Below are 12,952 nucleotides of genomic sequence, written 5' to 3'. Positions count from 1 at the left end.
ATTGGTCGAAGAGTGAGGGAGTAAAAAACAATTTAACCCCCCCCCCCCTCTCAAACTATTTTACCCACTTGGCAGTTCAACTCTTACATCAATTTACCCCATCATTTTTACATTGTTTAAGCCCCCATACTTGAAGACTGCCACAACCTTTGCACCCTCAGCTGGTTTTTCTTAACTTTCAGACCATCAATGCTTGACCAACTCTTGACAGTCAATATATATATATATATATATATATATATATATATATTTATATATATATATATATATATATATATATATATATATATATATGTGAATGATAAATGTTAGCATTGCCCCTCTCAACAATTTACCCCCTCATTCTTACATCATTCTACCCCCTCAGAACAAATTACTCCCAAATTCTTACACCATTTAACCTCTCTGGCAGCCCAGATCTCAACTCAATTTACACCCTCTGAACGAATTAGTCCCTCACTCTTACAGTATTTTACCCCTCTGACAGCTCAACTCTTACATCATTTTATCCACTCTGAATAATTTACCCCTCATTCTTACTTCATTTTACCCACCTTGGCAGCCCAATTCTCAGCTCATTTAACCACCTTTGAACAAACCATCCCCAACTCTTACAATTTATCCCTTTGGCAACTCAACTCTTACCTCATTTTATCCCCTCTGAACAAACTACCCCTCACTCTTACACCATTTTACCCACCTTTTCAGCCCAACTCTTAATTTATTTTAGCCCCTCTGAGCAAATTACCTCCTCACTCTTACATCCTTTTGTCCCTTTCGGCAGCCCACTCTTACATGGCAATATTAGTCAGGGAGGTGGGGCTAACTCCTCAAAAGTCCTCCCATTGCAGCCCAGTGCAGCCCACTCTAACATGGCACTTTTAGTTAGGGGGTGGGGGTATTACCTCAAAAGTCCTCTCATTGCAGCCCAACTCTTACATCATTTACCCTCTCTAAACAAAATACCCCCACACTCTTACATCAATTTACCCCCTCTAATCAAATTACCCCATCTCTCTTACAACAAAGTGAGAGGATTTTTGGGAGGATAATCGACCCGGGGCTCTTTGACTTAGGGCTATTAGTTTTTGCTCAAGATCCCATTTTGCATCCAATTTAAAAGTTCAAGAGGTAACTCATAATACTTCTACAAGATCTCATACAAAATCACAAATTTTTGATTATCTGTTAAGATTCCCTAAAATTGTTCGCAATATTCAAAGTGGTTGCTTTATTCTGGTTGCGATGTTGCGAGGCCATCAGACGAGTAATTTTTTCGATGTACCGCTAAGAATAACAGAATATAGTTTCGGACTCTCTCAAATAATTCTAAATTTGGTAGACTTATGAGATTTTATCCATGTAGGTTGTATACATTTAACAGCAGTCATTAAAGTTGTATTAGATCCTATAATATCAGATTACACTTTATAGGTTTTCCTGTCTTTTAAAACTGATGCAATATTATATATTTATTTTGAAAATAACGATTTATTATGCTTTGTTTTGTTTGGAGATAGAGTTCAAGCCTGGTATTTTACCGAGTGCTCTTCTCAAAGTCTCCTATAGTTGTTTGTTTGTAACTCCGCCGTAGCCGGTCCCCAGCCCGGATGAGAAAGGAGGAGGGAAACACACCCAGAACATACTGGAAAAGTCTCAAAAAGTCGGTTTTTCAACTTGACTGGAGCCTTTTCGACAATTTTCCAGCTATTATTTGACCTTAAAAACCTTATTAATCTTGGTACGGCCGTAGTACGGCACCTTATTAATCATGGTACGGCCTTAGTACGGTACCTTAGAAATCTTAGTACGGCCTTACTACGGCCCGTAGAAAACTTAACAAGATCTTAGTACGGTTTTGATCAAAGACTTATACAGTGCCGTACTACGGCCTTACCAAGTTTTCCAAGTTCGGGCAACCTGGGAACTTATAAAATTGCTTAGAAACTTCATAGGATAAAGTTGGGACTCACCAGGGGGCAACCCAGCCTCAATGGCAATGTCACCAAACATGAGAGTGGTGAGAGGGGTCTGCTCAGGAGGCTTCAAGACTACTGCATTACCAGCGCACAGACTCTGAAAAGACAAAAGCACTTCTCCGGTCTATCTTATTATTCTCTTAGGACAAAATGCACAAAACATTTTCAAAATGTAAAAGTGAGTGTGCATTTATACAGCTAGAGAAGACCATTTACACTCACTCACTCACTTGGACTAATTTGAGGCTAGTCATCATGAAGGGAAAATTCCACGGAGTAATTGCACCCACCACCCCAACTGGCTCGTATTTGGTGAAACCCATTTTGCCATCCTCCATAGCCAGAGTTCTACCCTCTATTTTGTCACAGTACCCAGCATAGTATCTGCACATAATTGAAGCTTGTACTACAACGAAATCGGCTCTTTTCTGTTATTGCCCCCCCAGCCTTATATAGCCAGTCTGTTTGCACCCCCCAAATATGTACTTTTTGGTCCTTAGAGATCCCTTATTTTTGTCATAATAAATTGCCGATACCGGCAGATGAATGGGTGAATTTTTGTTTCCGGTTGTCAAAAAAATTGGTGCCATAAAGCTATTCCTGTTAAAGAAGAGCCCAAAAATATTTAAAATACGCATTATTCTTTGTCTGCTTACATTATAAGCAAAAGTTCAATTATCGTATAAGCCTTAATTTCAAAAGTTCGCTGCATAATTAAATTGTAAATGCCGTTTGTATATAATTGTATATGTAACTGTATGAAATGCAACCAATATGCAATAACATGCTACAAGTGGGGGGTGCAAATGGACGTGGGGGGGGGCAATAACAGAAAAGAGCCACGAAATCTTATAAACGGGGGAAAATGAATATAAAAAACCTGCTCAGCTCTTGCTTTTTCGATAAAATTTTTCTGGGACAATTTTGGACTATTTTTTCATTAGTTTGTGAAAACAGGTTGACATATGTCTCAATTAGAATGGAAAACGTAGTACAAACAGTTGTCACTATTTACGAACGTTAGTTATAGTTGAATGTGTTAAAGCCCGTTTTTGCAAAACGTTGCCTGCAAACATGAAAATTTTATCAGCATCTGAAACAAATGAGGGCATAACTTTCTATTGAGAGTGGCTTGGTAAATTAAGAAAACGGCGGCCCCTGAGAGCATGTGCGTGACACAGAACGTTCAATCATTCTAAAGAAATTGAAATGAGGTTACACCACGTAAGATGCAACAAGGTAGTATTGGTTACGTGACTCTGCTTGAAGTCACTGAGAACTTCTGGCGTTTATCGAGAACAGCAAAGTGTACATAACTGAAAGTTTATTCCAAAATGCGATGTCAGCTTCATTTTTAAAAAGGGCCACTTTGTCGAGCCAACCGTATTCAGCAACGTACAGGACCACATGAGAATTGCCAAAGAGGAAATATTTGGACCAGTTCAACAAATCATCAAATTCTCAAGCATCGAAGAAGCGATTGATAGAGCTAACAACTCAACATACGGCCTGGCTGCTGCTGTTTTTACGAATGATCTATCGGAAGCACTTTATGTGGCAAATGCTTTAGAATCGGGCCATGTATGGATTAATGATATTCTTTCTCGTCGCCCAAATACACCATTTGGGGGGTATAAACAGAGTGGAATCGGCCGTGAGCTAGGATGAGAAGGGTTGCTGAGTTATATGGAGCAGAAAACAATCATTATCAAAATGTAATAGGTGGTTATCAAATTTTAAATGGAAAGCACAGAAGTTATGATATTTATTTTATTATGCGACGAGATATTGGTTTAAGGATGAGAACTCTATCTCAAACTCATTCGATATCTGTATAGTTGTCTGCTTAATTTCATTCAAAGAAAAACTCAACCAATCATACAAGAAACCAAAACCACTTTGCCAAATTCAGAAGCAAAATGAATATTTCGAAGAAATCGTTAAGTGACTCTGTTTGAATTCAATGACAATTTCTGGCGTTTATCGAAAACCCCGAAGCGGTTCGAAATATTATGGCAGAATTTCGAAGTGACATCTGCAGAGTCAAGTAACCATGCTTAAAACACGAAACGCGCACATTTTAAAATTACGAAAGTCAACGGAGGTCAACTTCTGTCTAAGTAGCAAATTTTGGCATCCTAACTTCATTTTAAAATATGCACGTAAGTGTTATAAGAAATGCTATAAACAATGAAAACCATTCAAAGGAGTGGTTAATTTGTCCAGTAATAGAAACAATGGTTTTTCTAGAAACTTTCTTAGGATTTGCGCAATTTTTTTAGCCTTTTTTGAACTAAGAGCCAAATAAACAATTGCAATTGAAAGTGTTAGATTTTAGTGGACCTCAGAGATTGAGCTCGTTTCGTTCTCGATCAGCTCAAACAGCTCAGTATAACTTTTTTGAAGAATTTTTCAATGAAATTATATGTAATACTGGCCTTATATTGGTACACTGTGTGTTTAGTTCTCTGTAAAATTTTTATGTTAATTTTTAATTAAATTTTTTCCGTGACGTACTTAGTGATTGGTGGTATAATTAGCAAATATGCAGTTTGGGAGAGCAAATAACGCTGCAAATTGACATAAGGTGGAAAATTTTTCGATTTCTTGCAGCTTTTTTTTGCAATTTCGAGTTAGGAGTTTTTACTTTTCCAGACTTGTCCTGGTCCGCAACTATTTTTGGTAAAAATTTTGAAATGCGTGTTTGCAATAGCTAATTGTTGGCTATGATGAATAAAATGCTATTATTGTCACTTGCAGATCAGAACCTCAAAGTGTGATAGGAAAGCCACATGCAAGTACTCCACTTTCGTTTTTTTCACTCTTCAAAAGCCTCAAGGTCTCTTTTAAGGCTTAGTTCACCTAAGTAGTCCTTCATTTTATTGCGGAACACCACAAAATATTAAATTTTTCAGAATTGTTAAAGACCCGGCTCCAATTTAAACCAAAATCTTTTTTATTATAGGCTCAGAGTCTGAAACAGGCGGAATTTTAAATTGATTGACTTAGACAGGCTTCTATCAGAAGCTAGAACGACAGCTGGTGAAAAAACAGAAGACGAGAGACTTTTCATTGAAGTACGCATAAAACAAAAAAAATTCTTGAAATAACATTATCAAACAAAAACAGCAGACAGATGGTTGTTTCTATCAATCCTAGGCCGTTTCAAATTCAATTCGCACTACCAATCTGAATGAGACTCTCTACTATTAAGATCAGACATATCAGAGAACTCTGAAAAGAAACCGAATTCTGTAACCAACTTGGGACTCAGTTTCCAGAGAGTGCATAAAGATGCCATCTAACTTCCGGGAAGCCCTTTTTAATGCAACTAAATGCTAGAAACACTAACCCTCAACTAAATTTTTGCCGTTTTTGTTATTGCGAATGTTCACCACAGCATAATTATAAGGGAGCTAAAAGAAGAACGTTCGAACAGCCACGCATTGGTTGTAATTAGGATAACATGGACAATAAGCAGAAATGCTGGAAGGCCGACAAAGCTAATACAGCTGATCATAAGCTCAAGTAATAAAGTCACCGCTGCTCAAAAACACAGTGATGTCATAGGATAATAGCTGTGCCGCTGCAACGTAAGCCGAGAACCTCCTCATGTGATGCAAGGATTCAAGTGCCAACAGTTTGGTCACCCTACCAAAGAATGTAGCAATGCAACTTGCTGTCTCCGTTGCTCTCAAGATCACAGCGTTCAAAACTGCTCCGTCCAAAAAGAAAAAGACAAGTGCTCAAAATGTGGAGTTGATCATGCCGCTGTCTATCGCTGCTGCCCTGCCTATTAAATCAAGGTAGCTGAGACTTGGAAAAAAATAAACGACATTAAAAATTCTACTATCACAAACAAACACAAGGCGAAGAAAAATAACGAAACGTCTCCATCTACTGAAAATCTGCTCTCTTAGTTGCAGAGGTCGTAAGCAAAACCTTCACACTTCTCAATAACATCTTCAACGAAAAAATGGATGAGCAAAAAGTACACGAAAGCATCAAAAGCTCAAACGTACTCGTTGCAAACACAGCACCAGCAAATAAAACATCAAACATCCAGATCTTGAAACAAAATGGAGGAAAACTAAAAATAGATCAGTGAAACTGCCGTAGAATAATCAACAAAATGATTGGTTTTGCCTTATTTATAACAAGAAATGATAAGGAGGACCATGAATTAGCAAAAGAAGTTTATCTCGAGTAGTTACTTGATAGCAGCTGAAAGTTGTTCTTATAGACACCACGCATGTTTTTTTTTATTATAGACCAACATCAGTTTAAATCAAACAGAATCAGTGGTGAGAGAAAGAGATGACAAGGGATGAACAAATTATATCTTAAAAACAGGCTGCCCTTGATTGAAAACTGTTGAATCATTTCCGTCTAGATAAAGACCGCAGACACAAAAATGACTCAGAATTTCAAACTTATTGCAAAAACGGATTTCATATCATCAAACATGTGGCCCTCTATCAATCAAAAATATTGATCAATTCGTTGACAAACTTAAGTCACGAATCATCCGAAGATTCTTTCTTTAAAACAAAACAGTTTTCATACAATTTTGAGACACAAAAATTAATAAAATGGAAAAGACAAAAACAAAAAGAATTGAAAACCGCGACCAAAGAAGAACAAAAGTTCACTACAGAAATAGAATGCCTTCAGAAGGAAATAAAACAATCCATAGAAAGCAGAAAAAAATAGCGAAAAAAGTTGAATTTGCAGGGGATAGAGGTGTCCACGGGTCCCGGAAAACGCTCAAAACCCAAATAATGAGAATCAGTTAAATCAAAAACTCCCCATATTTAGTTTAACATGAGCGCATTGCAGTCACAGACCCTGAAAAGTGTGAAATCTTTAAACAAATGCTAAGTGACAGTGACACAATGCAAAATCACCCAACAGATTCACAAATACCTGAGCAAAACTGCAATAAAATTGACAATGAATTTCGGTCCTTGATAGACTCAAATTGTGAGAGTGAGAAACCCGGAGTTGTAGTCACAGTAAAAGACTCTGTCGAATTTCAAAGGTGTTTGAGAAAATCTTGTCCGGAGCTCGGAGAATCTGTTTCAAGATTCTTAAAGAGCTACCATAGTGCGTTAAGAATATAATGTGCGTTCTGTTTTCCACTTCAATAAACAACTCATTTGTCCGTGTTAACCGTAAAGAACGGCAGATTAAAATGCTGCCAAAGCAAAACAAGCATCGAACAAAAGCGGATGATTATGGACCCATAACTCTGACCATTTTTTTTAGCAAATATCTGTGAAAACTGGTGAAAATTGTAGTAATGGAGAGTTGTGCATCCCACAATGAAACAAAAAGCGCTTACGAAAAACATCGCTGCACAACAGACAACCTTTTTAAACTCAAAAACGTAAGTGAAGTTTTTCAGTGGTCTGAAATATTCAGGTTGGTTTATTTTAGGTTGGAAAGGCTTTTAATGCTGTCTGGTCTTTTAGTTTGATCTTTAAACTAAAGTCAATAGGGCTAGAAGTGTCCCTCCTAAAGCGGTTATACTGTTTCTTGTCGCAGAAAAACGTATATGTCAAGATGAACTCTCCTATCTGTAAAAGTCTTTGGCCTGAGGCTGGAGTCCCACAAGGAAAAAATATCTTGAACTTTGTTCCTCATCTATGTTAGTTAATTGCCACAAGTGAATGCGCAATCTCACAATTTGCGGGAGATTCAGAATTATAATACAGATCAATTTTCACCAATTCAATTCCAGAAAATCTTCGCTAAACATCCTTCTGAATTGGTGCGATATACTCAAAATCAAAATTAATCCCAGTAAAACTCATTGCATGATCATCAAAATCCCTCAAAGAAAGACTTAGAGCTAAAGCTGTACATAAAAAGAGTGCCGTTTGGTAAGACGAAATCAATAAATATCCCTGATATTACTCTCAGCCATCTTCTAAAATGGAAATACCACTGCAAAAACCTAGCGATGAGATCAAATGGCAGAGAATACCAAAGAATACCAGAGAACCAACAGTGGTGACTAAGCCAATCAAACATCAAGGAAGAATGTCTGCTCATAGTCTACAAATCCTGGATTCCCCTCTAATCTTGTACGCAAATGTCTGCTGGCTGGACCTGTCACAAGTACTTATCAACAAAATTCAAAATAATCTAAACCAAGCACTAAAAATCTGCCGTCTAGAAACCAATATGTTACAAAACCAAAAAAGCTCCTTCAAAAAGCCATTATATCACAGGTCAGAGAAATGCGGACAAAATTAGCTGGAGGTCAAACTAACCGGGCAAGCAAATACGGGATACTGTCCATATTAGACTTAATAGGCAAAAAAAGCAGTGCCACTCAGCATTTGCTCATCATCATGTACTCTTGATCATCTCAATTGCCACCGTTTTTTTTTCAAGCATCACAGACTAGAAGGATAAGTAACTGATCAAAAAACCTGAGTATTGGGACAAACTAGGGTCAAACTTTTTTGCAACTATCAATCGATTATCCATTCCCTTGCAAAACTGGTTTTGAAGAGAATTAAGAAAGGAAAATGAATCGCAACCACTGAACAAATACAAGTAAAAACAGATAAAAGATGAAATGGAAAAAGAAATCACAAATAACACAGTAAATTGATTTATTGGCCTTAAATCTAAACCTCCAATCATACAGCACAACAGCACAGCTACGAAGCCACGAAAGAGAATCAACAAAATTTAAGCGACTACAGTTCACTCTTTCAAGACAGATCAAAAAGCAGTTTTTTCTATCTTTTAGTATTGTTCTCCCATATGTTGAATATTCTTCTATCAATTGTGCCGTGATGCTAACCGCACAAAGCAAAGCAAAACTGGCCAGTTGCCCGACAAAATTCAAAAAGTCATAAAACCTAATGGTTTGAAGTCCAAACCTCAGCTCTGCTTCACCAGCCTATCTATTCTTGTCGGTTCTTAGCGTGTAAAAATATAGCATCTTCTTCCTTCACCAATCGAACGAAAGTGTATACAGCCAGCCGCACGGCAAGTCAGTTTCAGGCCAGAAACAACACTCTTCAACCTTTTGTACTTCCGTTTCCACTCTCCTATTTAATTCGGGGCCGGAATAAAATAGTGAGTTCAATACTTTGTTAGAATAAAGAAGATCATCATACGCAAGCTTCGCTTACCTTTCCGTCTTTCCTATTTATATTTTCTTATAATACACTCCACTAATTAATCAATAATTTAAAAGTTCTCCATTAGATCACAAAAACGTATCATAATGTGCTACGCTCGGTGTGGTTCAGTGGTCTTATGATTTAGGTCAGCGTAGCACTTATAATCAAGCACTACTTAATGTTGTTGTCTTCATTGTTTCAAAATCAAAACAACGTTTATTTTTTGTCTACCTTTTGTATCTCTAAATTTTAGCGTTTTGTCCTTCTAAGAATGACGGATATTTACTCCAAAAAACAAGGTAATTTTCTTATTTCGGTTTAAAAACTTAGTATCAGCTTCAAATTGGTCGTAAATTATTTCAAAATGCACTCGGAAAATAAAAAGCAAAAGTTATGCTGCGTCTCACATTGAACTTAGCGCGGTTAGCTAACAAGTCATCGGAAATGCCCGCAGCGGTTTGAAACTCATCTTGATCAAATTTCTTTCTTCTCTAATTTTCCGTCAAAAATTGAAATATTGTAACGATGAAAAAACAACTTCAAAAAAGAAGACCACTTAGTTCAGTGCGCTATTATCGAGTAAAATTAAAACAGCCACATAATGAGGTTCGTATTCTAAATACAAAAACAATATTTTAACTTTTAAAGTACTCAAGTTTACTTCATTTCTTTTAATCATATAACAGTTACTTACTTTGCAAAACTGAAACTTGCAGCTAACACCATTTTCAACAAGGCTAGCCTAGTAATCAAGCCAATGTCCTTTCAAAACATGTAAATTCCAGCCAGACCAGGCACTCCGTGGTGCATAGAATGGATGAGTACGCCTAAGGCAGAAGAAGTTTTTTGATACAGCGTGAACAGAAACTCATGTTTCAACATAAAACTTTTTCTAAACGTTACTTTCAAATTGAAACTCTTTCTTAATGTGTATAAAACTTCTTTTGCCGATTGATTGTACAAAAACTGTATATATGGCGCTCTAGAAAATATCGAATTGCGTGTATTTGATTTTTGCCTCTAATTTAAATGTCTAAAAGAAACCGTTGTTACTCTTCGCCATCTTTTTCGTTTTTTTTTCAAAACTCTTCCCGCACCATGTCATCGTTCTGTTGTCACCATGGTTTGGGCTCGAAGAGTAAAGTTTTCTTCGTTCTAAGTTTATATAAACTGTTATACAAAACCCAGTAAAATCTCACCGGTAACCTCTTAAGGAGTTTTTTTCCGGTGCGTCGTTTCTCGAAAAATTGGGTAAGTTCTCATTCTCTTCCCGTTTTTTTTTAACATTTCCCACCGGGATTTTCAAGTGGTATATTTTGGGGATCTGCAAGTTTATGTAAGTACAGGCAAGTTCTCGGGTTTTCCCTATGGGTTCATAATTGATTGATTTTGTTTAATGAATTATGGAGGTTTTGTTAGAAAAACTAGACTTAGGAAAATTTCTTTGTCCAATGGTCAAGGTAATTTCTGAGCAAACAGCTAAGAAAATCTCAAAAACGGTTAAGAGGGGTTTTTTGGTTTAAAAAGAACTTGCTCTATTTGTTGCAGCAGCTGCAAGCAGATATTCCAGGTTTTGAAGGTTTTCTTCTTCGCCATTCAAGTTAGAATGTTCTGTAATTTATGATGAGAAAAACAACATTACTATACCACTATTACATTTACTATTATTACTTCAACTACCACTTATACAACTGCTACTGCTTAACTTTTTACCAAGCGGATTTCTTAATTTCAGGCAAATTTTTGCGTTTGTGAGGGGTCAGCTGCAGACCAAAAGTTGACTCTCTAAACACTGATAACCATATAGAAAGTATATAAGAGGAGCTTTTCGCTACAATTTATTATAATTTTCAAATCGAAAAAGAGTTGCTGGATTTTGGTTCCGCACTTTTCCTATTTCTCCCCCAAAATTAGTTTATCGTTTTTTCTGGATTTTTCCCGCTGAGGTTTTAACTTAATTTCCTGAAAAATCGGGATAGGAGTTTTCCACCGGGAAAACACGGGAAATTTTCCATAGGCAAGTTTCTCTCTTGGAATTGTGGATTGTGTAAGTATACGCAAGTTTTGGAGAATCCCACTTAGAAATCCGAGATGCGATGCACCGGGAGGCTATTACACTCAATAAACATTAGAATTTACGAACCTTGTTACTGTAAATTAAGGTAACTTAGTAGAAGTGTTTTTTGGTGTTGAAGTGTTCCTAATATATACAAAGGAGACAAGATAATGTTGGTGCTATGAAGCACAATGCATCGGACAAAAACTGCTTGAACTGTGAACGGCATCAGCTTTTCACCATTTAGCTTTTCACCATTTCTTTTCAAATTCATATTTTCTCATGTCTTCCCTACAACACACATAACACTCAAAAAGTTGATAAAGCTAACTTTTGGACTCAGTGGCAACTTGAAACTGTTGTTGTTTATCTCGCTTCAAAAATTGAGATATCTCAAACAACTCTGTGAACACAACTTTAGAAAAGAAAAAAGAAACAAAGAACATATTTACAGTTAGATCTGATTCAATGACCAGAGAACCAGAGCAAATGCACACGGGCCGACGTTTCACCCTTAACCCACGCCAAATTAGCAGAGATTAGGGTGTAATGTGTATTCCACTCCTGTTTGTCGGGGAAAAGAGTGCAAGAGTGAAATTTTTTAAAAAAAATTACACTGCATTCACACTGTTTTCTCCACTCTTTTTACACTTTTTGCAAAGAGTGCAATTTAGGGCGGACTAATAAAAAAATTACACTCTTACTCAATTACCATTATAACCGAAATGGAAACGTAAAATGCTAGTATCAGTTGGCGCAAGGGTTAACGAACAAGGTGAATGAAAAAGTTCGAGATAGAGGGAGAAGATAGGGGAGCAATCCTCAGTACCTCCTTCCAGTGTTCTTTTTAAAGTTACACTCTTGTAATCACACTCTTCCACCGTTAATTAAGAGGAGAAATACCGGCGTAAGTTTTTCTGTTTTTACGCTTTTTACTCTCTTTTCCCCGTTATTTTCGGGGAAAATTCTCGGCCCGGGCAAAACCCAGCTTTCAATTTACAAATATAGTTTAAATTGACAACAAGTACGCTCGTTAATGTGCGTTTGCAAATGATGTTCCCATCCAAACTCATCTACAAATTTGACTGAGTTGGCTACCAAATGATGAAAAGATAGAAAATTTTCGAAAAAATACATAGGCTGTCATCTTTTATCTAACGACGCAGATCTTCAGAATTGGTCGTCAGAAACAAAATAAAATTTCATAATTTTCATTTTAGAGATTAAACAAAAGCAGATAAAAGCGAGACCCTCCCGTACCGAACCCCCAGAGCCCATCAGGCCTGATACAGAGATTTTCCAGAGACCAAGTCTTGGCAGAGAGATGCCAAGACTTGGGAAGCGGAGCCAAGACTTGAGACATCTCTGGGTAGAGAGAATCCAAGACTTGGGTTTTTCTGGGCAGCGCAGACCCCAAGTCTTGGGTTTCTCTGAGCAGAGTTAAGGTTGACATCATGAGGATTCGATGTTTTTAATTTAATGAGGGCAACTTTTTAAATAATAATCGCGCCCAATTATACGTTTTCTGTCAAAAAAACATTTGCAGGTGAAATTCGTAAACTTCACCCCAAGACCTGGGGCTTCTCTGGGCAGAGAAAATCCAAGTCTTGGTTTCTCTGCCAAGTTTTAGAATCGGTTTCTTCTCTTGTCGTTCACAGATTTAAAATCAATCCTTCTTGGATCCTATCTGCCATATGAAATCCCAAGTCTTGTGTCTTGCCTGCCAAGAGATCACCAAGTCTTGGTTGTACTCTGCACAGAGTGACCCAAGA

At 37.2% G+C, this 12,952-nt stretch overlaps 1 protein-coding gene across 1 annotated transcript in view; it reads right to left on the bottom strand.

The window, feature by feature from the left end:
• The window catches only part of LOC142338520 (retinaldehyde dehydrogenase 3-like), a 41,407-nt gene extending 30,055 nt beyond the window's left edge, over positions 1-11,352 (bottom strand). The window contains exons 1-3 of the mRNA XM_075388304.1: positions 11,268-11,352; positions 2,210-2,363; positions 1,974-2,076 (exon numbers count right to left, since the gene is read on the bottom strand). Coding sequence (XP_075244419.1) covers positions 1,974-2,076; positions 2,210-2,317 — 211 coding nt within the window. The 5' untranslated portion in view covers positions 2,318-2,363; positions 11,268-11,352. The remainder of the gene's footprint in view (positions 1-1,973; positions 2,077-2,209; positions 2,364-11,267) is intronic.
• Between the last annotated feature and the right edge of the window lie 1,600 nt (positions 11,353-12,952).

This window comes from Convolutriloba macropyga, chromosome 4 (genome assembly GCF_964194025.1).
Source record: "Convolutriloba macropyga chromosome 4, txConMacr16.3, whole genome shotgun sequence".
Taxonomy (NCBI): Eukaryota; Metazoa; Xenacoelomorpha; order Acoela; family Convolutidae; genus Convolutriloba; species Convolutriloba macropyga.
Note: the sequence above shows the minus strand (reverse complement) of the source record. Positions and strands in the feature narration are given on the sequence as shown.